The sequence below is a fragment of the Cinclus cinclus genome, chromosome 23 (assembly GCF_963662255.1).
Source record: "Cinclus cinclus chromosome 23, bCinCin1.1, whole genome shotgun sequence".
In the NCBI taxonomy this organism is placed as follows: Eukaryota; Metazoa; Chordata; class Aves; order Passeriformes; family Cinclidae; genus Cinclus; species Cinclus cinclus.
In genome coordinates this window covers 7,688,523-7,714,962 of record NC_085068.1, presented here as the reverse complement: position 1 = coordinate 7,714,962, position 26,440 = coordinate 7,688,523, and the positions used below count along the sequence as shown (strand labels likewise).

The 26,440-nt window shown below is 57.1% G+C and overlaps 1 protein-coding gene across 1 annotated transcript; it reads left to right on the top strand.

Annotated features, from left to right (window-relative positions):
- The first annotated feature begins 822 nt into the window (after positions 1 to 822).
- Positions 823 to 19,132, top strand: PLEKHN1 (pleckstrin homology domain containing N1). Its single transcript, XM_062507423.1, has 15 exons — positions 823 to 902; positions 2,455 to 2,554; positions 6,279 to 6,425; positions 6,719 to 6,799; positions 7,847 to 7,934; positions 9,618 to 9,742; positions 10,300 to 10,446; positions 11,046 to 11,126; positions 13,659 to 13,728; positions 14,024 to 14,178; positions 14,651 to 14,830; positions 15,440 to 15,724; positions 17,373 to 17,468; positions 18,180 to 18,228; positions 18,930 to 19,132. Exons 1-15 carry the CDS (start codon positions 823 to 825, stop codon positions 19,130 to 19,132), a joined length of 1,887 nt encoding a protein of 628 aa, XP_062363407.1.
- Positions 19,133 to 26,440: the final 7,308 nt, after the last annotated feature.

Sequence of the window (26,440 nt, the reverse complement as noted above, 5' to 3'; positions counted from 1 at the left end):
AACCCCGGAAATTTTTTTTGTTAATGCTTAAACAACAGCCACCAACTTTATCTCGCTCCATCCTTATCTCCGCGCTTGCGGCGGCCGAATTCCATTCGGGAAAGCGCTCCGGGATGGATTTCCCGGCGGCTGCGGTTCCGTGCCCCGGTGGCCCGGGAATTCCGGTGGTGGCCCGGGAACCCCGGCTGGTGGCCCGGGAATGCCGGTGGTGGCCCGGGAATGCCGGTGGTGGCCCGGCAATCCCGGCTGGTGGCCCGGGAAGCCCGGCTGGTGGCCCGGCAATCCCGGCTGGTGGCCCGGGAAGCCCGGCTGGTGGCCCGGCAATCCCGGCTGGTGGCCCGGGAAGCCCGGCTGGTGGCCCGGCAATGCCGGTGGTGACCCGGCAATCCCGGCTGGTGGCCCGGGAAGCCCGGCTGGTGGCCCGGCAATGCCACCATCGCTCTGCGCTCCCCGGGCTCGATTCCCGGGAACGGGAGCAGGTACCGGGCTCGCCCCTCCCAGCCCGCGGGGCGGGATCGGGGGCAGGATCGGGGCAGGATCGGGGGCAGGATCGAGCTTTGGGCTCTGCCCACACCACTCGAGTCCCGGCGAGGAGAGGAGCGGCCGGGAACGATCCCACAGCGGTACCAGAGACATCCAGCAGCGATCCCAGAGAGATCCATCCCACAGAGATCCCAGAGAGATCCATCCCACAGAGATCCCAGAGAGGTTCCTCAGCGATCCCAGAGACATCCCTCGGCGGTTCCAGAGAGATCCAACAGCGATCCCATAAAGAACCCAGCGATCCCATAAAGAACCCAGAGATCCCACAGTGATCCCGGCATGGGGAACATCGCCTGCGTCCCGCAGGCTCCCGGCGGCTTCAGGAGCTCCTTCCGAAGGAAACCCTCTCTGAAGAAGGAGTGAGTACCCCGAGTTCCCCCCTCCGCCTCTGGGATGTGGGAGTGGGGCTGGATTTCCTGCGGGATCTCTCCCGGGATAAGGCATTTCCTATTTCCCGGTGGTTTTTAGGGGTGCTGGGCGTTGCCAGACCCCGGGATCAGCTCGCCCCGAGTGCCTGGGATGGAATTCTCAGCCGGCAGGGAATGCCAGCCCTCGGGAGAAGCACCACTGAGTTAATTTTTGTTTGGGTAATTGAGTTCCCCCCGGCGGGACAAGGTGCAGAACACCTGATATTCCCAGTTTTCACTTGGGAGTGGTTTTTATTCCAAGTTATGGTGAAAACAACATTCCCACTCCTCAGGTTTTAGGAAGAAAACCCCAAATCCCAGCACTTCTCTGTAGGATTTGTGTTTGTAAACCCAAAGCAGAAAACATCCTTTAGTGAAATCCTTTGGGGATTTGGGGCTGGACTGGCCAGGGCAGTGCTCAGGTTCCAAAACAGAGCTTCCAGGGAATGCACTTCAGCTTCCCAGCTTTCCCACTGCTCCCATCAGAGCTGGGAAAGAGCTCTGGAGGGAACCAGGTAATTCCTCATGGACCTGCCAGGCCTGTCTGTGTTGGGTTCAGAGTCAGGGCTGTGCCAAAAAAACCCTAAACTCTGCCAGGCTGGGGGGTTTCTGATTAAAAGGAGACCCTGAAATGTCCCCTTGGTGTTCTGTGCTGCCAGAAATCAGGGAGAAACATGTGGGAGCCTGAGGAGTTTCTGTGGGGTAAAAGAGAGGGGATCCCTTGGGGTATTTGGGGTAAAAGAGAGGGAATCTTTGGGGTATTTGGGGTAAAAGAGAGAGGATCCTTTGGGGTATTTGGGATAAAAGAGAGGGGATCCCTTAGGATATTTGGGCTCTGGGGTCTCACATCTGGGCCCTGTGGTGGAGCAGCCAAGCCCCAGAGCTCCTCCTGTCCCACTGACTCCCAGCTCCCCACACTCGTGGGGATTATCCTGGTTTTCTGCTGCAGTCTGAGGAAGGAACTTCTGGGAAGTTCCCAGCAGCACCAGTGGCTACCTGGGACTGGTGTGCAGACAGGGAGAAACTGGGAGTAGGAGGAAAGGGAGAGGGAAGGCACCAAGGCAGGAGATTCTCTGGGAATGTCTGCCAGCGGATCTGTGCGGATCCATCCAGGGGCTCTGCAGAGCTGCCAGGGCTGAGTTTGTGTCCTGGTCTTTGTGTCCTACCAGGGAACATCCAGGCCCTGGGCTGATTTGGGGGCACAGATGAGCCAAGCTGATCATTTGGCTGAGCAAAGAGATGTAAAAAAGCAGAGAAACCCCAATAAATGCAGCAAAATCCCGTTCTGGTTCTCCCAGGCTTTGTCAGCCCTTGGCTGGCTGGGATGACTCGAAAGCCCGTGACAAATTGTTTGCTTGGTGTCCTGGCTTCCTTATTTCTGGGCACGATTCACCATGCCTCAGCATGGATCTGTGTTTCCATGTGGTGGGTTTTTTTTTTGTTTGTTTTTTTTTTTTTTTTTTTTTTTTTTTTTTTTTTGGTATTTTTTTCCTTCCCTCTGCAGACAAAATGGCAAGAAAAAGTTACCCAGCTTTTTTGGAGTAGACGGAGGCCAGGAGAGAGACACGACCACGGACAAAATCCTGCAGTATATTCCAGCAAAGGCAAGTTCCAACACCTCCAACCCCTTCCCCTCTGCTCCAGGGGGTTATTCCCACCCACACTTGGGAGGGACGCTGGCTTTGGGTCTGGGGGCAGCAGCAGCTCCATCCCAAGGACATCCCAGGAAGGGATGAGCCCTTCCCAGCAGCTGAGTTCCCTGCCCAGGGTCCCATGAACGGGTGGTGGGGACCTGGCTCAGCCAGGGGTGCTGCTGGGAGCCCAGCAGGGCACATGGGGACATGGGGACATCTCCCCAAACTTTGCTCTCGGTTCTTTCCTTTCTGGGTTGCCGGCAAGGGAAGGGAAAAATCCGAGCGAGCTTTGGCAGGTGGGATGATTCATTCCCAAGCCACAATGAGACGGAGCAGGAGTGGATTAGCCAGGAGCTTGGGAAAGGGAATCAGGAAGGGCAGGGCTGCCCCAGGCACGGCCCAACCTCGTGGCCACATGGCTCCATTCCCATTCCCAGTGCTGCTCAGGGAAGGCAGAGGGAAGCCAGGAGCCCCCAAGGGTCCTGCTGGGTGGGCCAGGGGTGTGGGTGGAATTTTGGGAGCATTTGGGCTATGCTGGGTGTTCATCAATCCCAGCCATGTGCGTGGGGGGAAGGGGAAACTGAGGCACGGCCTCAGTGCCAGGCAGAGGGAATTCCAGGGAAGGCTCCCTGTGGGGATCAGCTGGATCCAAAGGGGCCAGGCAGCAAAATCCAGGTCCCAGATGGATCCTGGATATTCCCTGGGGAAGCAGGATGAGTGTCAGAGTCAGTGGATCCTGGAGAAGGAATCTCTGGGAGATCTGGGATCTCTCCAGGGATGGAAGGAAGGAGGATGGGACAGGTTTTTAGCCTTTATCCTCACCTGGGGCAGAGGGGATGCAAACTCACAACTCCCTGGTGTGGCCTGGAGGATTCCTGGGCTTTGTCCCTCTCCCTGTGCTGTGTTTTTTGGCAGCAGCAGCAGCTGCAGGGCCGGCTCAGAGCGAAGCTGCCAGCACGGGGCTCTGGTGCCACCTCCCAGGTGATGGCATCACCCAACCAGGTGGCTCGGGAGCAGGGCAGGTGCCATCCCTGCACCCTCTGGCACCCCCAGCTTCCCCTGCCCTGATTCCCAGAGCTCCCAGGGACAGCCAGGAGGGAGGATGTGCCCCCAGAGCTGCTCATTTGGGGTTTTTCCCATGAAACAGCTGCTCTGGGAGCCCCGGGGCAGGAGCTGAGCTCTTCCTGCTGCTGATTCACGGGGGCTGCAGGGGCTGAGCAGTTCAGGAGGAGAGGAACTCGTTCTACCTGTAGGATGAGAACATGTCAGGGCACCTGCAGCTCACCAAAGCCCGGCAGGAACCAGGGTTCCAAGGACGGGCAGTGCCTGGAAAGCAGCGCTGGGATAACGGGAATGGGCTGGAATGGGGCTGGAGAAGCCCAGGCTGGGGAGAATTCCAGAGGGAGGGAAAACACCAGACCCCTTCAGCTTTGGCTGAGGTGTCCCCATGGTTCGGGAGCTGGAAGGGCAGCAGATTTCAGTGATGTGATCCCGTTCTTCTGTGGCCTTGGAGCTGCTCCCAGCCTTTACATCCATCTCCTCAGTCTCACTGCCACCCTTCCCAAGCTTGCTTGGGAGAGGAAAATATTCCATTTACTCCTTGCCACACAAGTGGAAGCTCTCCCTCTCCCTCCTGCACATGGGAGGATCTCTCTGGAAGTTTTTCCCCAGCTCTGCTGCTGCATTCCCAGCTCCCACATTGATTTTTTTCCTCTCGGTGCCTTGTTCATTCCTGGGAATTTTGGCTGCCACGGCCCTAGCAGCAGCAGTGCCCTGGCAGCTGCTGCTGCTGCTGTTCCTTATCTCTGTGCCCACGATTTTATCACTTCACCCTCTCCCCACTCCCAGGTGCTGCTTATCCAAGCTGTGTTTTGTTATTGCTGTACCCATGACCAGCTGCTCTTTGCTCTGCTTTTGTGACACAAATACCGTTTTTCCTACGCTGAGCTGCCCCAGTGAGACCTTTACCGGGCACCCAGTGTGTTCCCTAAATTCTGCTCCATAGATGGGGAATTGGAGGGAGGGTTTTGGCAAGAAAGGGTTAACTTGTGTCCTAAAAACAGCAACCCAAATTCAGCCGGGCCCTGGAGGGAGCCCTGTGCTCTGCAGGTGAAAGGGTCCTGACTGCTTTCATCCCAGTTCCCCAGCCCCATTCCCATCTCCATTCCCATCTCCATTCCCATCTCCATTCCCATCTCCATTCCCATCTCCATTCCCAGTTCCCCAGCCCCATTCCCAGCCCCATTCCCAGTTCCCCAGCCCCATTCCCAGTTTCCCAGCCCCATTCCCAGCCCCATTCCCAGTTTCTCCAGCCCCATTCCCATCTCCATTCCCAGTTCAGTTCCCAGCCCCATTCCCATCTCCATTCCCAGTTCCCCAGCCCCATTCCCAGTTCCCCAGCCCCATTCCCAGTTCCCCAGCCCCATTCCCATCTCCATTCCCAGTTCCCCAGCCCCATTCCCATCTCCATTCCCAGTTCCGTTCCCAGCCCCATTCCCAGTTTCCCCAGCCCCATTCCCAGTTTCCCCAGCCCCATTCCCATCTCCATTCACAGTTCCATTCCCAGCCCCATTCCCAGCCCCATTCCCAGCCCCATTCCCAGTTTCCCCAGCCCCATTCCCATCTCCATTCCCAGTTCCGTTCCCAGCCCCATTCCCAGCCCCATTCCCGGCTCCAGTCCCTCTCCCCGCGATGTCGGGAGCGGAGCGGGGCTGACCCCATGCCACAGGGCTGAGTCACGGAGGGGCCCCGCAGGACAGGGCTGGGTGTCCGTGCCTGTCCCTCACCCCCATCCATCACAGGCACCCGCAGCTGTCCCTGGCACGGCACAGCGGGAATGGGATCGGGATCGGGCAGTGCTGGGAGTGTCACCAGCCCGGCTGAGCCCCAGGGAGCCACCCCAAACCTCCCCTCGCCCACCCGGGATGAATTCCCGGAGTCTGGATGTGCCCAGCAAAGCTCAGGTTTAAGGCTCTGCAGGCGGGGTGTGGAGCTGAGGGGATCTCTGCTCATCCTGTCCCTGCTCCCCAAGGACATCAGCCGGCCCCCAGGAATCCAATGACTCCCAGAAAAACTGCAGGAAGAGCTTCATCCCCCCCAGGGTGGGGAGAGGTGAGGGGTGTGGGGCTGTACAGAGGGAAGAATTCCTGTAACACCAGGAAATCAGGGAAGCCCCCAGCCCCGAGCGCTGCCTCTTCTCCTCAGCCCTGGCTCTCCTGGACTCCTGTAGCTTTTCCAGGCTTTTTCCAGGGACAAAAACCTGCCTTGCAGCTGCTTTTGTGGCTGTGGGGCTCTGCCCCAAAACTGGAAGCCAGAGAAACTGAGGGATGTGATCCCAGGTGGGAGAGCTGAGGAATCCAGGTGAAATGGCAGCAGAGGAAACCTTTCCACTCACCCCGTGGAGGACACACTCAGGGATGGTTTGTCTGTGCAGCTGGGACAACCTCAAAATGAAATGTGCCTCTGCCCTCCCTCTTTTCCAGCCCAGAAACTCCAGCTTTAGGTCAGGATCTGTCCCAGGCTCCCAGCAGTAACCGAGCCCCTGGCCCCACGTTGGCAAGGAGACCCAACAACAAACAGCCCATCCTGGGCACCTGCCCAGGGCGCCTTTCCGAGGAATCCCTGCTGGGAAGATGTCCTGGGAATGTCTCTTCCACCAGCTCTGATCTGTTTTCCCCCTGTATCCTCGGCACAGATTATTCAGAAGCAGGAAAACCAGAAGGAAAACTTGGACCAGAGGTTCCCCAGCTTGTTCAAGAAGGGCAGAAGGAAAACGATTGTCAGGAATTTGGGCAAGATGATTTATTATTCCAAGGTCAAGTTCAAGTTCCAGCACTGCCAGGTAAACCTGAGGCTCCTCTTTGTGGGGTTTCTCTGCCCAGGGATGGTGTGAGCCTGCAGGACTGGGAAGGGAAGGGTAATTCTGGGAAATGGGACTCATGGAGAATTCCCTGGGCTGCCACATGGTGCCACATCCCTCTGGACACCTGGGAAGGGCTTCCATGAGCACAGATGTGGCCCTTGGAGAAGCTTTTCCGTGTAGGGATCAGTCTGGGATGCAGAGGGAGGCTGGGAGGTGTCCTGAGATAACCCCAAAGGTGTCCTGAGATAACCCCAAAGGTCTCCCTTCTGCAGGAGGTCAACAACTGCTTCCTGGAGCTGTTCCAGTCCTACCTGTACTTCCAGTCCATGGGTCCCAGTGGCCTCACCTACCAGGTAGGGCATCACCTGGGCGTGCTGGCCTTTGGGCACTGTGGCCACGCTGGAGGCACCGGGCAGACAAACCCCAGGAGATGTCCCCAAGTCCCTCCCTGGGGGATACCAAACTCCAAAAGGGTGTTTTGTCCCAAAGGCTGTCCCCAGAGCAGCTCAGGGCCCTGTGGGCAGGGGGGAAAGGACCCCAGGGACAGGCAGGAGAAGGTGGGAGCTGCTCAGGTGGTCTGGAGCTGCTGAGCCTTGGGAAAACCAAAATCCCCCCAGCCTTGGTGCCCATGGGTGTCTTGGCTTCTGGGCTAAGGGGAATTCTTCATCTGCATCTCTGTGAGAAACCTGAGCCTCGGGGAGCTCTGCTGGCAAACCACTCATGAATCTTTTAACCTGGTGGTGCTGGGGAGTTGCAAATAATGAATGAAGTGTTCTGCACCACAGGCAAACAGGCACGGCTGTAAAACAACAACCCCTGAATGTTCCCTTCCTCCACACGAGCGAGGAACTAAAACTGAGCATGTTTGGGAGATGATTTTAAAATTAGTTCCTCTTAGAAATTATTAATTAGCCTTTAGCTGACTTGAGGTTGATGTACAACATCAGCAAAACCTCTCCAAGGCAGCCTTCAACTGAAAATTCCCACATCAGGAGACAAACAACATCCCAAACTCTCCCGACTCCTTTAGAAACAGCTCCTGAGTTTATTAATTGTGGAGGAATTAACAAGGAATTAATGTGCCCCAAGGCATAGGAGCCATTAGCATCTTTTATGGAGGTTGTTTAGGGAGCCCAGAAGAGGGAGGACAAAGTTGTCACCTATTCCTGGGCTTTGTCAGAGTGGGAATCTGAACATCCAGAGTCTGCAGCTCCATTTTCCTTTAGGGTCAATCCCAATTTTTGTCTTTCTCCACCGTTGCTCTGCTGAGGTTTCTCTAAAAATGGGAAAAAAACCAAAACAAACCCCGTGGAATATGAAGATATTCCTCAGCATGGCAAGGGATTGGTGCAGGATGGAGCCCAAAATAACCAAAATAACCCCTTGTTCTCCTTCCCCAGGATCTGGTGCCTCTGAAGGAGCTGGAGGTGCGTGAGCTGGGGGCTGGGCAGAGCCCCGGGCAGCAGGACCACGCTTTCCACATCTCAGGTGGGTGTGTGGGGGCTGCAGGGCTCAGGGAGGGTGACTGCACCCAGCCTGGGGTGCTGGGGGGATTTAGGGAGCACCTGGGCACCCCTTCGGAGGGGTTTGGGTGGGAACAAAGTGCTCCTTCCCCTCCTGGGAAGGGGCTCTCCTACCTCCAGCATTCCCCTGGGAGCGTTCCCAAGGAAAGAGGAAGGACAGACAGAGGAAGGAAGGACAGACAGAGGAAGGAGCCCGAGAGCTGGCTGGGGCTGAATTCACAGCTCAGACTTCTCCCAGCAGCTCCCACCGCTGCCCCAGGCGTGTCCCGGGAGTTTCTTTCCTCATTTTCTCTTCCTCCTGGCCCTGTTGGGATGTGGCAATGGGTGATGCCCTGGGGGTGCGCCCGGAGGTGAGGGTCAGGCTGAGGGTCGTGCCCTGGCAGCACGATTCCTGTGGGTTTAATTAACATTTTTAATTGGTGTGAGGAGCTGGATGCCCAGGGAGCAGAATCCCTGTCCTGGCTGCTCTGGAATCGCTTCCTCCTCCCTGCAAAGACAGGGAAACCAAGGCAAGAGGAAACAGGAGAGCTCCAGAGCCACGGACACGTGGATGCCCAGAAAATACCCGACACCAAATTGCTGTCATGGGTTTGGGAGTCACTCGGGGAGTTCTGCCCCAGCTCCCCACCTGAGCTTTGTTTACCCTGCATTTCCTGCAAGGCAGACGTGCTTCAAAGGCTCCGAGAAACGTTGTTTATAAATAATGCAGGAATTAGGGCACTAAAGATACCACGGGAGGGCAAAGTCCCACACGTTTATCCCGGCTTATCTGGGCACTTGCAAGTCCCACAGAAGCAGATAGATCCTTCAGAGCCTGCAGCCAGCAGGGTTTCGTATGGGCCGAGTGGTAAATGATTAATCACAACATCCACTCTGCATCCTGCCAGAGGTGCTGATTTCCTTGGCCAGGCTGTGCTGGGAGTGGGGAGCAGAGGGTGTGGGAGGCTGTGCTCATGCACTGAGACCAGTGAGAGCTGAAAATATTAAAATCCACCAGCTGCAGGGCTGTCCCTCCTTCCCAGGGGGTGTCTGCGGTCATCCCCAGCTTGGCAGGCACGGGTGATATTCGGTGAGGCAATGAATAAATAAACAAACTGTGTCAGAAAGCTGCTGGTGCTCTATATACAGAGAGCTAAGGTGAAACTGGGAGATAATGCGGGGATTTCTGCTGAGGGAGCAGCACCTTGGGACAGTCCCTGCCCACAGACAGCCTTCCCACAAATTACTGGGGGGATTTGAAAGCTGAAATCCAGCTCTGGAGGTCAGGCCCGGCTTTTGGGCTGACTTTGGGATTTGTTCTTAGCCTGGGGTCAAAAAGTATCTGGTGGTCAGGGTTGGGTGTGTCTGAGAGGGGGCTGGAGCAGTCTCAGAAGGCTGATGTGACAAAAGGGTGCCAGGGAGGGCTGGAGATGGGTGGCAGCAGGACAGGGGTGTCCCCAGCACCCCTTGGAGGGATGTGCAGAGTGTGGCAGCTCTGCCATGACAAAAGGGTGGCAGGGAGGGCTGGAAATGAGTGGCAGCAGAGCTCTGGTGTCCCCACACCCCGTGAGTGCCATGCAGTGTGGCAGCTTTGCCGTGCCTGGTTCCCGATGAATGCTGCAATCCCTGCCTGGCCCTGCTCTGCTCACCCCGTGTCTCCCACCCCCAGGGCCTCTGCTCAACCCCCTGGTCGTGTTCTGCCCCTCGGAGGCTGAGCTGAAGCAGTGGCTTTACCACCTGGAGAAGCAGATCCAGCTCTGTGGAGGGAGCCTGGCCTTGCCCCTGCTGTCCCAGGTGGGTGTCCCTGGCCATGTCCCATCCCACTGCTGGGACACTGGGATGGATTCTCTTTGGGGGGACTTTCCTGGGGAAAAAAAAAAAAAAAAGGTGCAAAAAGAGCTTGCAAGAAGACTCTGAGAGCAGGGGGGGGATGTGCTGGAAGGAAAAGCTGCCACCCACGGGTGCCACCAGCAGCACAGGGTTCATGGGGCCAGAGCCTGGGTCTGGCTCAGAGGAGCTCTCACACTTTTGGGTGCTTGTGCAACCACCCAGAGCTTGCAAAACATCAGGAGGAGGAGGACGCTGAAGCCCAAAAACCAGGCCTGGATTCAAGAGATTGTCTCTGCCTCAGTCTCTGAGGCTGTCTTAATTCCCTCCCCACTTGTCAAGCAGAAATGTCCCCCTTGGAAAGGCATTTCCGAGTGTGGAGAATGATTATCCATTCCCAGCTGGGAAAGTGCCTCCTGCCCAGATTTATTTGTTCTTTCCCGCTCCTGCCACACCACAAAAGGGTCCCCAGGTAGGGAGAGGGGAGGCTGGGCGTGCCCGTGGTCAGTGTGGGCTGTCCCTAGAGCGGCTGGACAAGCGCTGGGACCAAGGAGGAGCTGTGCTGGTCCGTGCAGAACCTGCCCGTGCAGGACTGGAGAGGGACCCAGCGGGAATCCCTGGGAGAAATCCTCTGTGTGTCCAAGGTGAAGCTTCAGCACCTGCCCTTCCAGGTAGGACATGACTCCAGGGATGGAGGGAGGGATGGATCCATGGATGGATGATGGATGGATCCATGGAGATGATGGATGGATCCATGGATGAAAGGAGGGATGGATTCATGGATGGATAATGGATGGATCCACGGATGGAGGGAGGGAGGGAGGAATGGATGCATGGATGGAGGGAGGGAGGGGTGGATCCATGGATGAAAGGAGGAATGGATCTATGGATGGATGATGGATGGATCCATGGATGGATGGATCCATGGATGGATGGATCCATGGGTGGAGGGAGGAATGGATCCATGGATGGAGTCACTGGTGCAGGCTCCTCCCTCCCTGCTCCACCAATCCAGCAGCTTCCAAGGGGTGTTTTACCCACATGGAAAGGGAAGAAGATTTCTTACTGCTCCTGTGGGCTGGCAGTGGGGCTTGGGGACAGCACAGGGACAGGGCTGGCAGCTGGAGTTGGGATCTCCCAGCACAGGGAAGCAGCTCAGCTCTTCCCAGAGCCCTTGCCCCGGGCTGCTGGCAGAAGGACAAATCCAAGCTCCAGCTCTGAGCCCTGGCTGCTCTCAGGGGTCCAACCCTCTCCCTGTCTGCTTCCCAAGGAGCAGCACGACCGGCTCCTGGTGCTCTACCCCTCCACGCTGGTGATTGTGTCCGAGGAGCCCCAGGGCCTCTGTTTCAAGGTGAGATCCTCTCGGAGCATCCTGCTGCTCTCTGCTCTGCACCTGCACTCCCTGGAACACCAAGGGCTCCTGCTGTTCCCTCCCGTGCCAGCTGGCAGGGAGCAGGCACGGGGATGGTGCAAGATCCCTTCCCATGAGAAACACCTCACCCTCCTCCAGCAGCCCAGGGGGAAGGAGCTGACTGCCAGGGAGTCTCTGGGGGAAGGAGCAGGAGGAAGAGGAGGATGAGGAGGGAGGCTGTGCTGGCAGGGATCCCAGCCCTCCTGCACCAGACAGGAGCTGGCACGGCCCCAGAGTGCCCCTGAGGGGGCTTCGCCTGCCAGGCTCGGTGCCAGGGGAGCATTTGGGAGCTGGGAGCAGCCTGGCAGCAGCTGATGCTGTGGGGAGGGGAAGGGAGGGGAAGGGGAGAGAAAGGGGAGGGGAGGCTGCTCTGGTGCAGAGCTGGCAGCGCTCTCCCTCTGCGGGAGCAGAAGGGACAGCAGGGACAGGGAGCATCCCAAGGGCTCCCAGAGCAGCTTCTCTGCTGTGTCTGTGCGCGGAAGCAGCGCTGGAGCCTCAGCACAGGCAGGCAGCGGCGCTGAGCACTCTGAATGGTCCTAAAAATCAACCAGTGACACCTGGGGACACAGCCCGGTGTGCTGGTTAATGGCTGGGCTCGGCGATGCTCCAGGGCCTCTCTATCCTTCCCTTCCTGTGATTCTGTGATCTCGAGCATCCTTTGATGGCTCATTCAGAGCTCTCTGCTTCTCCTGGGCTGGAACAAATGTGCCAAAAGGAGCAGTGACCTGTCTGCGACCCCGGAGCTGCAGCTCTGCTGCATCCCTGAGTCACCGAGCCAAGGACAAACACAACACGCCTGCAGAGCTGCAGGGCTGTGGAATCCACCCTGAACCCACTGGGGCCCTGCTCCACGCGGCTCCGCATCCTGCAGGATGCTTTCATTGTTATCCTGGGAAAAGCATGTCCCGGGAGTGAGGAGGACCGTGCCCAGGCACAGCTCTCCCCATCCCAGAGCAGCTCTGGGAGGCGTTTTCCAGCGGCTGGGACACGCCTCGGGCACAGCCTGGTTTCGGGAATGTGTTTGCAGCTCCTGGGAACGGGGCTGGGCTCTCCCATGAGTTCATCTCTTTTGAAACCCTAAACCTGCCCCGTGCGAAGTTCCCTTCCCAGGCGATGTTCCCTTCCCACGGTGCCGGAGCTGCGGTCCCGGCGCTGATTCACCAGCCTGTGACAGGAACCTGCTTTTCCACAGGCTTGTCAGGGCACGGGAGCCTCCTCCCGGGGCCGCTTCCCTTCCCCGCAGCCCGGGGCGAACAGCCCAGCCCGGCCCTTCTGTTCTGCAGCTTCACAGAGACCACAGGAGCTGCCCCCGCCCGGTGTGCGGGGCAGGGAAGGGGCTGGGATGGGGCTCACCCCAAATCCTCCGGTGGGAAAAGGCCCTAGGCAAGGTGGGAACCGGCACGGGGGATGCTGGAGGTGTTCGTGGGATGTTGGTGAGCGTCCCGAGGTGGGATTTTGTCCAGAGGGTGTCTCAGCATCCTCAGGGATTGCTGTGGAGGAGAGGACGGAGCGCCGGCCCTGCACAGTCATCCTGGAGGCAGGAATGTCACTGGGATGTGCAAGGGACATGAATCCTGCTGGGATGCGCAGGATGCAGGAATGTTACTGGGATGTGCAGGATGCAGCAGGAAACCTGCAGGGATGTGCAGGAGGCAGAAATCCTGCTGGGATGTGCAGGAATCCTGCTGGGATGTGCAGAGGACAGGAATCCTGCTGGGATGTGCAGGAATCCTGCTGGGATGTGCAGAGGACAGGAATCCTGCTGGGATGTGCAGGAATCCTACTGGGATGTGCAGAGGACAGGAATCCTGCTGGGATGTGCAGGAATCCTGCTGGGATGTGCAGGAATCCTTCAGGGATGTGCAGAGGACAGGAATCCTGCTGGGATGTGCAGGAATCCTTCAGGGATGTGCAGAGGACAGGAATCCTGCTGGGATGTGCAGGAATCCTACTGGGATGTGCAGAGGACAGGAATCCTGCTGGGATGTGCAGGAATCCTGCTGGGATGTACAGGAATCCTACTGGGATGTGCAGAGGACAGGAATCCTGCTGGGATGTGCAGGAATCCTGCTGGGATGTGCAGGAATCCTACTGGGATGTGCAGAGGACAGGAATCCTGCTGGGATGTGCAGGAATCCTGCTGGGATGTGCAGGAATCCTACTGGGATGTGCAGAGGACAGGAATCCTGCTGGGATGTGCAGGAATCCTGCTGGGATGTGCAGGAATCCTGCTGGGATGTGCAGAGGACAGGAATCCTGCTGGGATGTGCAGGAATCCTACTGGGATGTGCAGGAATCCTGCTGGGATGTGCAGAGGACAGGAATCCTGCTGGGATGTGCAGGAATCCTGCTGGGATGTGCAGGAATCCTGCTGGGAGGTGCCTGCAGGGGCTGCACCCCAGAGCTGTGGCCCGTGGCAAGGACAGGAGCTCTGCCAGCTCCATGATCCCAGTCCTGCCCCTCTGTCCTCAGGGAGAGCTCCCACTCAACGCCATCCAGGTGCTTTTTGAGGAGAATGACAAAACCTCCTTCCTGATCGAAGGTGAGTGCCCAGCACGGGGAGGGAGGACCTGGCACAGCCACGGGGGCTCAGGGTCGGTGTGGTGGCACCTTCCTGGTGGGCATCCAGGCTCCCCAGACTGCCCTGCTTGGAAATTTGAGATCCTCTGTGTCCTGGCAGGAGAGCCAGGGAGCCACAGCAGCACCGAGGGCAGAGAATTCCCTCCACCAACACCCCCAGATCCCCGGGAATGCGGGTGGGATGGAGCAGGAGGATCCCCGAGGGTTTCTGAGGGATCCAGCCCGGGATCAGCACTGGGTTGGGGATGTTTTTCCAGGCCGACTGATAAACTCCATCCGGGTGACCTGTCCCAGCTACCAGGACTACCAGGAGTGGCTCTACTCCCTCAAAACCGCGCAGTTCCGAAACGCCGATTCCTCCCTCTCGGGATCCGAGAGCTTCTCGGGGTCAAAGCTACCACACCCCGGCCAGGTGAGGGATGCTGGAGCTGTGGGTGAGAGCCCGTGGCTGTCCCCTCTGTGTGACACTGCAGTGACACCGCAGGCTCTGCTCAGAGCTCTCACCCAGCTGCTGATCCCTGGGGATTATTTAAAGCGTTGTAGAGGCAGAAATGGCATTGAATTCCTTCAAAAGCAGAGGCTGGGCACGGCCAGGGCAGGGCACTGGCACAAGGGCAGGGATTTGGGTTTTGCACTCAACGTGGAATGATTCCCAGATGGAACATACTGTGATTCCTGCAAGGAACAGGAGATTCATGTGCCAGCTGGGATGGGGCTGGGTACCTGGCACCCTCTTCCTACTGGGCACCCCCTCATTCCCCTCACTCACCCCAAAACCAGCACACCCCACACGCCAGGCACAGCCACTGCTGGCCACGGGGGCACAGCCCAGAGCTCAGGGACACCAGGGCTGTGTCCCCAAGGCCATCCTTGTCCCCGTGCAGCTGGCCAGCAGCGGGAGGGGATCGCTGAGCTCGGATGGCCGGACCAACTCCTGGGCGTCCGGAGGGAGAGTGACCACACTGACCCAGCTGTCCCAGGCCAGTGGCTCCCTGCCTGATGGCCACTCCTTCCTGCCAGCCCCCGAGGAGCCCCTGTCCCCTGGCTACTCACAGCCTCTGCATGTAAGTGAACCCCAAAAAAAGCCTGGGGTGCCTGTGGGGATCCCCCTGGGATGGGGCTGGGCACTGCCTTTGGGGCTGGAAGTGTTTGTTGTGGGCTTGGAGCAAATCCCTGCCTGGAGCCTGGGCTCATCCTGGCTCAGCTTGGTCAGGGAAAAGGCTGCTGAGGGATCCTAGTGCCATTCCAGTCCTAGTTCCAGTCCTATCCGGCTCCCACTCCCAGTCCCATTTCCAATCCCATTCCCACTCCCATCCCACTCCCATCCTAATCCCAGTCTGGTCCCATCCCTGTGCTAGTTCCAGTCCCATCCCATTCCCAGTTCCATCCCAGCCCTCTGCCCTGTACTAGAGCTGTTGGGGATTACAAAACATTGTCAAAGGGCAAACGGGAGGAAATCCCAAAATAAAAGCTGCACGGTGTGGAGGTGATGGCCAGGCAGGATTTTTGCTCTGACCCTGGGCAGGAATTGTAGGTCCAGGGATGTCAGAGCACGTGGGGCAGAGCCCAGGGCAGCTCCAGGAAGATTCCCGAGCCCGGAGCGATGTCCGTGTGTATTCCCAGTATTCCCAGCCTGAGGACAGCCAGCTCCAGGGTCTGTGGTCTCATTCCAGAGCCTGGCACAGCCCGGCTGGCGCAGCTCAGGGCTGCCCACGCAGGAGCTGCGCAGGGGGAACAGCGCCAGGAAATCCAAGAGCAAGAGCAGCGGGCAGCAGGACCCCGAGAGGAGCATCTGCAGCCTCATCCCCGAAAATCCCAAAGCAGAGATGCATTCCCCGGTGTACCACGAGCCCTACTCAGCACACGGCTCCCAGCACCACCCCACACAGCATCATCACCCCACACAGCATCATCACCCCACACAGCATCACCCCCCGGCACAGCTGGAGCTGGGCAGGGTAAGGGGTGGATGTGGGATGGATGGGATGGGGATGGGGCTGGATGTGGGATCAGGATGGGTGTGGGATGGGCATGGATGGGGATGGGGCTGAACATGGGATCAGGATGAATGTGGGATTAGGATGGGGATGGATGTGGGGTCAGGATGGGGATGGATGTGGGATCAGGATGGATGTGGGGTCAGGGTGGGGATGGATGTAGGATCAGGATGGATGTGGGATAAGGATGGGGATGGATGTGGGATCAGGATGGATGTGGGGTCAGGGTGGGCGTGGGATCAGGGTGGGGATGGATGTGGGATCAGGATGGATGAAGGATCAGGGTGGGGATGGATGAAGGATCAGGATGGATGTGGGAAAGCATTTCCATGGGAAGAGGGGCCTGGAGCAGGGAGGTGGCACAATGGGCAGATGGAGCAATGTCCCCAGAGCCCTGGCAGGGGACACCTGAGGCAATCCCTGAGTGGGAGGTTCTTGCCTCATGGGACACAGCCTCCTCCTCCTCCGAGGGTTTTCCAGCATGTCTCCATCCATTTTTTTAGGGTAATGCCACTTTCCCAACCCTCAGTGACTGCTCCTTAAGGAATTCCCCTCCTTGGCACAGCCAGGAGTCGGCCCCATCATCCCACAGCATTTGGGATTTTATTTGCAGGGCAATTTCTCCTCTCCAACCCCTCCTGGGGATGAGCTGCGAGTGCCCTGTGCCAGTTTCCATCCAGCTTTGGGGCTGAACAGATGGAGCTGGTTGGGCATTCAGCCCTCAGCAGCTCCCAGCTCCCCCTTTTCACTGATCCCTCCACTCCCAGTGCCCCCAGTGCTCCCAGTGGGGCTGGCTCAGCCTCCTGTGGGATCTCCAGCTGGCCCTGACTCAGCTCCCAGGCTCTTGTGCCTGTGGCTGTTTCTTTCCCTGCCCTCTGAGGGATGGGGAAACTCCAGAGCTGCATTTGGGGCTGGGGCAGGGCCCAGCAGAGTTCCCAGTTCCTCCAAACCAGAGCAGAGGGGAGCAGGTTCCCCGTGTCTGCTCACCAGGTGTACATCACAACAACCCCGGGAGGAGCAGAAACCCCCAGAGAGAGGCAGGGATGTGAGCCAGGCCCCCAAATTGGGGCTGGGGCAGAGCCAGGGACCCCAAGAGAGAGGCAGGGATGTGAGCCAGGCTCCCAAATTTGGGCTGAGCCAGAAACTGCTTTACCCACCCTAAAATCTCCCCTTTGCCCACCCTAAAATCTCCCCCTTGCCCACCCCAAAACCTCCAGGCTGTGATAAAGGAGTGCCTGTTCCAGAATTCCTGGCTGGGAGAATCCAGTTGGGATTTTCTGAGCCATCCCCCACCCTGGGTGTGACCCCCCCTGCCCTCCAGGCTCCCGCACCCCTCGAGTCTCTTTTCTCCTCCTGCCTTCCCTCCTGGGCATTCCCAGCCCCAGCACACCCCTCTCTGCCACCTGAGACCTCCAGGACTGGGGTGGAGCAGAATTTGTGGGGAAACAGCAACCCTTGGTCCCAGCAGGGCTGGGTTTTGGGTGGGCAGTGCCAGGTGGGCATTTCCCAGCTCTCCAGGACCAACCTGGGGCTGGTGTTGTTGCAGTTCCTGCAGTGCCACGGGCAGACAGGAGCAGTGCCAGGCTCCCAGCAGCTGTCCCTGGAGCAGTGGCACTGCCAGCCCCTGCCCACGGCCCCCACCTACAGCACCCCGGGCACCTCACGCCGGCTGTGGGCACCTGCCCAGGGCTCCTACCTGGGGGAGGTGAGGCTGGAAATTGCCCTGGGGGGTGCAGGGGACACTCAAGGGGTGACTCAGGGGGTGAAGGGACGCTCAGGGGGTGAAGGGGACACTCAGGGGGTGACTCAGGGGGTGCAGAGACACTCAGGGGGTGAAGGGACACTCAGAGGGTGCAGGGGACACTCGGGGGGGGGTGACTCGGGGGTGCAGAGACACTCAGGGGGTGAAGGGGACATTTGGGTGGTGCAGGGGACACTCGGGGGGGGTGACTCAGGGGGTGCAGGGACACTCAGGGGGTGAAGGGGACATTTGGGTGGTGCAGGGGACACTCGGGGGGGGTGACTCAGGGGGTGCGGGGACACTCATGGGGTGAAGGGGACACTCAGGGTGCAGGGGACACTTGGGTGGTGCAGGGACACTCGGGGTGCAGGGGACACAGAGGTTTCAGGGGGACACTCAGAGGGTGCAGGGGACACTTGGGGGGTGCAGGGGACACTCAGGGGGTGACTCAGGGGGACACTCAGGGGGTGCAGGGGAACAAAACCGGGGTCCCAGCTTGCCTGGGGGGATCCCTGCAGGGCTCTGGGCCCTTTGCTCCGTGCCAGGGCCCACCCTGGCGAGCAGGGATGAGGCTGGGCAGTGTCCCAGGATGGCACCTGGCTGTGCCACCCTCACCTGGCTGTGCCACCCTCACCCGGCTGTGCCACCCTCACCTGGCTGTGCCTCTCTCCCCAGATCTCCTCCCTGCCACAGGAACACCTGGGCCCTTCACTGCATCCCCCAGGTGAGACCCCCGGGCTGCTCCAGCCCCTCCCTGTCCATCAGCATCGTCCAGAGCTGGGCTGCTGTCCCTCATCCCTCCTTGTCACCTGTCCTGTACCTGTGTCACCTGTACCTGTGTCACCTGTGCTGTGTTACCTGTCCTGTACCTGTGTCACCTTCCTGTGCCTGTGTCATCTGTGCTGTACCTATGTCATCTGTCCTGTGCCACCTGTGCTGTGTCATCTGTGCTGTGCTTGTGTCACCTGTGCTGTGTCACCTGTCCAATGTCACCTGTCCTGTTCCTGCCTCACCTGTGCCTGTGTCACCTGTCCCATGCCTGTGTCACCTGTCCAATGTCACCTGTCCTGTTCCTGTCTCACCTGTCCTGTGCCTGTCACCTGTGCTTGTGTCACCTGTCCCGTGCCTGTGTCACCTGTGCTGTTCCTGTGTCACCTGTCCAGTGTCACCTGTCCTGTACCTGCATCACCTATCCAGTGTCACCTGTCCTGTTCCTGTCTCATCTGTGCTGTTCCTGTGTCACCTGTCCAGTGTCACCTGTCCTGTTCCTGTCTCACCTGTCCTGCCTTCCCCTGTCACCTCGAGGGACTCCTGCCTCATTCCTGGCACTCTCCCCCAACTCTGGAATTTTCCTCCTCTTCCTCCCACCCCCTCCCCCCGCTCCGGGCTGCCCCGTGACCCCTTGTCCCCCCGGTGTCCCCACAGGTGGCAACTCTGGCACCTATGAGCTGGCAGATGTCACCTGTCCCTGCCAGGACTCCTTGTCCTACCACGACTACGCCGAGCTCCAGAGCTTCCAGAGCGACTTCAGCTACGACAACCTGTGGGAGGCTGAGGAGAAGGAGATGGGCTCCCCCCGCAGCTCCTCCCCTCCTGCCCAGGAGGATTTCCAGGTGTTCCAGGTCTAAGGACTGCTCCAGGCACGGAAAAGCCGCCGGGCTCTTCCCTCACCGGGATGAGAGATGCCAAGGGAAGAGCCCTGAGCTCTGCTCTCCGTCACCTGGCAAGTCCAGGGCTCCAATTCCTGCCCAAAATCTGAGTGTGGAGGCAGAGCACAGCAGCTCCAGGCTCTGTGGGGCTGCAGGAGCACCCAGGGGGCTGCTCAGGGAGAGCTTTGCTCCCTGAAAAATCGAGGAGCAAAAAAGGGTCAGGCTCCTTCAGCTGGGAGGGACTCGGTGCTCGGAGGGAGCAGCCGCTCAAATGCCAAAAAGGTGCCTGGATTTGTGGGATTCCTTCTCACCAGAGCCCTCAGCTGGTCCCTCTGAGGATCCCCTGGGAGCAGCCAAAGCTTCCCCCGGTGAGCTCTGGAGGCTGCCAGGGGGGCACGGGGTGCTCCTGTCCTGGCACACGAGGCTGGCAGGGACATTTGTGCTGTCAGGATTATCCTGAAATTCCAGAGGGTCCCAGGACTGTCCTGCACTCCCAGGGGCTCCCAGGATTATCCTGAAATTCCAGGGACTCCCAGGATTATCCTGAAATTCTAAGGACTCTCAGGATTGTCCTGCTGCAATCCCAGAGGGTCCCAGGATTATTCTCCTGCAATCCCAGGGGCTCCCAGGATTATCCTGAAATTCCAGAGGGTCCCAGGACTGTCCTGCACTCCCAGGGGCTCCCAGGATTATCCTGAAATTTTAAGGACTCCCAGGATTGTCCTCCTGCAATCCCAGGGGTTCCCAGGATTATCCTGAAATTCCAGGGACTCCCAGGATTATCCTGAAAATCCAGGGACTCCCAGGATTGTCCTCCTGCAATCCCAGGGGTTCCCAGGATTATCCTGAAATTCCAGGGACTCCCAGGATTATCCTGAAAATCCAGGGACTCCCAGGATTGTCCTCCTGCAATCCCAGGGGTTCCCAGGATTATCCTGAAATTCCAGGGACTCCCATGATTATCCTGAAAAATCCAGGGACTCCCAGGATTGTCCTCCTGCAATCCCAGGGGTTCCCAGGATTATCCTGAAATTCCAGGGACTCCCAGGATTATCCTGAAAATCCAGGGACTCCCAGGATTGTCCTCCTGCAATCCCAGGGGTTCCCAGGATTATCCTGAAATTCCAGGGACTCCCAGGATTATCCTGAAAATCCAGGGACTCCCAGGATTGTCCTCCTGCAATCCCAGGGGTTCCCAGGATTATCCTGAAATTCCAGGGACTCCCAGGATTATCCTGAAAATCCAGGGACTCCCAGGATTGTCCTCCTGCAATCCCAGGGGTTCCCAGGATTATCCTGAAATTCCAGGGACTCCCAGGATTATCCTGAAAATCCAGGGACTCCCAGGATTGTCCTCCTGCAATCCCAGGGGTTCCCAGGATTATCCTGAAATTCCAGGGACTCCCAGGATTATCCTGAAAATCCAGGGACTCCCAGGATTGTCCTCCTGCAATCCCAGGGGTTCCCAGGATTATCCTGAAATTCCAGGGACTCCCAGGATTATCCTGAAAATCCAGGGACTCCCAGGATTGTCCTCCTGCAATCCCAGGGGTTCCCAGGACTATCCTGAAATTCCAGGGACTCCCAGGATTATCCTGAAATTCCAGAGGGTCCCAGAATTATTCTCCTGCAATCCCAGAGGCTCCCAGGATTATCCTTCAATTCCAGAGGCTCCCAGGACTGTCCTGCAAGCCCAGAGGCAGCAGACAGAAGGTGGAAGGAAAAACCAAAAAAAACTCCAACCAGATCTGAGCTCAGTGGGATTTATTTCCTTTCCACTTGATGCCAGGAAATTTCCTTCCTGCCAGTGCTGGCTCCAAAGCTGGTGCCACCAGAAATGCCACAGGTGATCTGTGCTCCCTGAGGTCTTCCCTGCAGAGGAAAACCCTCCCAAAATTCCCCTCAGGGAATCCCTCCTTTCCTCCCAGCCTTGCCCATGCCTAAGCTCACACCAAATGCTGTTCAGGCAAGGATAAAAGAAATTCCCCCAGAGGAGGAATTCCAGGACAGTGACCAGAGCAGGGCTGGGATGTCCCTGATGTCCCCCTGGGCCCCTCCAGAGCCAGGACAGGACACAAACAAGGGACAGAGTCTCAGGGTTATAATTTTCCTTTAGAAGCTCAGCAGCAAATCCAAATATTTTCACCTGAGGCTCTCAATCCTTAACCTTTGTTCCCTGCAGAGGCTGCAAATCAAGCACAGCAACAAAACCTCTGCTTTGGTTCTTTCCTCTGGTGCAACCACAACAATTTGTACTTGAATATCTCTGGTTGTATTTTATTTTATTTTTTTTTCCTTCGGGAGGCATCCAACGAAGTTTACATGTAAAGTCTGGGTGGGTTGTGTGTATTTAAATGTAAATGTGTTTAATTTTCTTGCTGGTGTTCAGTTCTGTGAAACGGGCACATCCAGGAGGGTGTGGGTGCTGTTGTTGTTTTCTCTCAGGTTTGCTCTCTTTTGGGGAGGATTTGTACCTGATAACCCCCCAAAAGATCGATTTATTCTGAGTATTCTTACTCAAAGGTGCTGCCAGGTCTCCGTGCCCCTGAGTGAGCACTTCTAAAATTAAAAATACCATCGTATTTTAATTGACTTACAAGAGCAATGATCAAAGGGGAGAGCCTCTTCCTGCTGATATTAAAATTCCTTCACGGATTTCTGTGAGATTGGACAATTCCAGTGCTCCTCCCCTGCATCATTTCCCTCTCCTTGCCATCCTGTGCAGTGATGGAGGTGAATTTTTGCTGAATTTTGCTGTCCAGGAAGATTTCCCAGGCTCCTGTTATCCCTTAATCCTAGACCAAAGTCCCCCCAGGGTTTGTCAGGTCTTGGTTTGGGTTTAAAAATCAGTTTATTTAGAGCAGTTGCGCTGAGGTGGAAATTTGTCCCTGCAAACACACAAAAACCTCTTAAACCCCGAGCCCTTCCTCCTCCTGGCTGCAGCAGGAATATTGAATTTCTCTCTGATTTTTAAACCACAATCCCAAACTTTTTTTTTTTTTTCCCCTCAAAGAATAAACACCAAAATTTAGGGGGAGGGAAGAAAAAAAAAATCAGTAGAAAGAGCTCGTAACCTGCTCTGCGAGACAAAAATCAGCAAAAATCAGCCTGGTCCTGATAATAATTTTTATTATCTTGGCGAAGATATTTGAGGTCCGGGAATTCCTTTCCTGCAGGAATTTGGGAAGGAGCCATCCCTCCTTCCCTCCCTCCCTTCCCGAGGATATTCGGGATCCGCTCCGGGCTGCGATGAGCAACTCCCCGAGCGCCCTGTGGGTGGGAGAATCCACCAAAAAATGCGGCTCCAAATGGAATTTCTGGAACGTCTTGTCCCTCTGCTCTGCCGGGGCTGGCACAGCATCAACCCCCCCAAAAAAACCCGAAAAGCTGAAGGAATTCCCATGGGAATTGCTCTGGGTTCAGCACCGGGAGGTGAAGGGAAAAATCAGAGTAAAGGAAAAGTCAGAATGATGGAAAATCAGAAGAAGGGAAAATCGGAGTGAAGGAAAAATGAGAGTGAAGGAAAAATCGGAGTGAAGGAAAAATCGGAGTGAAGGAGAAAAAATTGGAGTGAAGGAAAAAAATCAGAATGAAGGAATAACCAGAATGAAGGAATAATCAGAATGAAAAATAAATCAGATTGAAGGAAAAAAAATCAGAGTGAAGGGGAAAACAATCAGAATGAAGGGGAAAAATCAGAATGAAGGAATAATCAGAATGAAGGAATAATCAGAATGAAGGAAAAATCAGAATGAAGGAAAAATCTGGTCCCAGGAAGCGGGAGAGGCATCCCTGGGTGCCCAAAATTGGGGGCAGCTCCTCAGGGCGCACCTGCCTGACTTTTTCATGTGCCTGGCACAGGGGAGGTGTCAGCTGAGACAGCGACGTGTGGGCACAGGCAGGGACAGCAGGGTGGCACAGGAGGGTGGCACAGGAGGGTGGCACAACAAGGGACAGGAGGGTGGCACAGAGAGGGGCAGGAGGGTGGCACAGAGAGGGGCAGGAGGGTGGCACAAGAAGGGACAGGAGGGTGGCACAGGAGGGTGGCACTGTGAGGGACAGGAGGGTGGCACAAGAAGGGACAGGAGGGTGGCACAGGAGGGTGGCACTGTGAGGGACAGGAGGGTGGCACAAGAAGGGACAGGAGGGTGGCACAGGAAGGGACAGCAGGGTGGCACAGGAGGGTGGCACAGGAGGGTGGCACTGTGGGGGACAGGAAGATGGCACAGGAAGGGACAGCAGGGTGGCACAGGAAGGGACAGCAGGGTGGCACAGGAGGGTGGCACAGGAGGGTGGCACTGTGGGGGACAGAAAGGTGGCACAAGAAGGGACAGCAGGGTGGCACAGGAGGGTGGCACTGTGAGGGACAGCAGGGTGGCACAAGAAGGGACAGGAGGGTGGCACAGGAGGGTGGCACAGGAAGGGACAGCAGGGTGGCACAGGAGGGTGGCACTGCTCCCGCAGCCCCGGGGCAGGGAGGATTCATGGAAAGGTCGAAAGGTGCGAGGTCAAAATTTTCCCCTCGGTGCCGGCAGCTTTTGGCTGGGAGAAATTCTTGTGTATATTGAATTTCATCTCAATTTTGGACAAAAAAAAAAAAAAAAAAATCCCAGGCACTCTTGGCCTTGCTGCGAGGCAGAGCAGAGAGCTGGAAAGGTCAGAGAATAAAAGAATAAAACCCAGCATTAACATTTCAGGCTGCTCTCATCCCTGGCTGAGCGTGCCACAGGCTCCCAGATCTCAGGGATAATTCTTGCAATAATTCCTTTCGCTCCTGCAGGCAGCTCCTGAAATATTCATCCCTTCCTCTCCTGGCAGGGAGGATCTAGAGGAGCCTGGGGCACACCTGGCACGTCTTTGGGCAGGGACAGGTGCCAGGTGCTGCTGAGCTCGGAAGGGTCAGACCCCAAATATCAAAGGGTGACAGGCACCCCCTGTCCCCTCCTGGAGCTCTCCTGGGAATAGCACTGGGATGAGAGAGTGGGATATTCCCCATATCCTGTGCAAGCAGGTCATGCACCAAGTCCTCTCTTTAAACTAAAAAAAAACCCCAAACCTATTTTAAAAATAACAATCTACTTTATACATTGTCAATATAATTTTTTTTTAATTTTCATTCTAATTCTTAGTATATTTTTCCTTTTCGTTTCTATTAATAACATTTTTCTTTGCACCCTTTAAAACTTAAACCTACTCTACCTTCCTCCCAAACCCTATCTCACAACAACAACAACAAAAAACCCAACAAATAAATAACTCTAATAAATACACTAACAAATTTAACCAACACTAAACCCACCACAGTCCTCAACGTGAAGCCAGAAAAACCCTCCCAGTTCCAGTGAATCACTGGGACAGGAAGGAATCGTTCAGCCCAGGGTTAGATCCAGCTGTTCCTGGATGCAGATCCAGCTGTTCCAGGATGCAGATCCAGCTGTTCCAGGATGCAGAATCCAGAGAGATCCGGGAGCAGGGAGGGGATGGAGCTCGGGAAATGCCTCGGAGGAGCTGCCAGCGCTGAGCCAGCAGGGATCTGTCACCCCCCTGGTGACATGTGACAGCCAGGCCGTGGCTCAGGGGGACAGGACAGAGCCAAGGACAGGGGACACGGCCCCATGTCCCCTGCTCTGTCCCCAGGGCTCAGCTCCTGCAGTCCTGCATCCACACACCCACCCAGGGCATCGATTTGTCCTCCTGGAAGTTATTTATCCTCCTGGAAGTTATTTATCCTCCTGGAAGTTATTTATCCTCCTGGAAAAACCCAGGACGCCTCTAACAGACAGAGGGGTGGACGCAGGAGTAGTAAATGAGATAGAACTTTATTAGGAGCTTCCAGCACATTCCACCTGCTCTCCTCCTCCACAGAAACCCTCTCTGTGGGTGTTCAGCTGCTCCAGGCCGTGCAGAGCCCGTCCCTCTCAGATTCCCAGTTCCAAATCTCTCTGTATTCCCTGTCCCTAATTCCCAATCCCAGATCTCTCTGCGTTCCCTGTCCTTAATTCCAGTCCCAGATCTCTCTGTTCTCCCTGTCCATCCCTAATTCCCAATCCCAGATCTCTCTGTTGCCCCCCTTTCCATCCCTAATTCCCAGATTTTTCTGTGCCCCCTGCCAGCTCTAACCCACAACCCCCAGCCCACCCCACTGAAGCTTCACGGCTCCCTGAGCATAAGGAGAGAAACCTTTCCAGGCATCAGCCTCTCTGCTTTCACCAAACAAACACAGGGCACAGCCTCTGTGCATCCCAATCCCACCTGGTGCCACTTCCACAGCGCTGAGGGAAGGAAATTCCTCCCCAATAATTCCCTGGATTGCTGAGGGAGGCACTGGGGAGAGGAGGAAACTGAATAATTGCATTTCCCCTCCCCCCACTTTTCCATTCCAGCCCCCCTCAAGCCCTCCCCAGCCTCACAGCTTCCCCGTTTCCCTCACCCCACGTTGCCTCTCTAGGACGGGAGGCACAAAATTAAATAAATCAAATATCCAGTGCCTTTCTCCGCTGATTGGCACAGCCAAACCCTCCCAAATCCTCCTCTCTGCTCTCCAACATCCTCCTGTCCTCTTTCCCGGCACTTCCCTGAGCTCAGCCCCTTCCCTGCTCCCTTCCCACCCTGTGCTTGTCCCGCAGGACCCTCCCCTTCCCCGGTGTGTGACCCCAGCCCGTCCTGTCCTGCAGAAGGTGTCCCCAGGGACAGACCCATGGGTGGCTCGGCCGGCTCCGGCTCACGGTGCGGCAGAAACCTTATCCCTGAGCCTCTGCACCGAGCTGGGACCTCTCGGAGTGAAAGCCAAGAGGATTTGAGCCCTCCTGGAGCCATCGAAGCGGTCACGGGAGCGCTGGGCTCTGCCAAGGGAGCGGCCCCTCCATCCCCCTGGAGCTGCTGCCCAGCCCAGGCTTAGCCGAGCTCTTCTCAAAGCTCTCCTTGTCCTCCTTCGCAGGTATCCCGGTGGTTTTGGGTTTTGGTTTGGTTTGCTTTGTTTGTTTGTTTGTTTTTTGTCGGGATGAAGCACTTCCCTGCTTTCTCCGTGCCTCCCAGGTGACTCCAGCAGGGACGAGGGACCAGCGGTGCCACCGGGCATCCCCAGGGAAGGGCAGAGCCACCCCTGTCCTGTCCTGTCCTGTCCTGTCCTGTCCTACCGTCAGCTCCTGTCCCCGGGAGGGTCCCGCTCCCTGTGCCACCCTGTCCCGTCCGGATGGGGCCGGACAAATCCTCGGTGCTGGCTCCAGGCTTTTCCCACTGTCCAGAGCAAAGTCCCAGCCTGGGGCAGCGGCTCCGGCGTGGCCGGGG

What these genes read in the sequence shown, in the direction of transcription:
- PLEKHN1 (XM_062507423.1), top strand. Translation starts at nt 823, where the DNA reads ATGGGGAACATCGCCTGCGTCCCGCAGGCTCCCGGCGGCTTCAGGAGC. An exon ending in TCAAGTTCCAGCACTGCCAG is followed by an intron (nt 6,426 to 6,718) that starts GTAAACCTGAGG and finishes TCCCTTCTGCAG; the next exon opens with GAGGTCAACAACTGCTTCCT. An exon ending in CCACGCTTTCCACATCTCAG is followed by an intron (nt 7,935 to 9,617) that starts GTGGGTGTGTGG and finishes TCCCACCCCCAG; the next exon opens with GGCCTCTGCTCAACCCCCTG.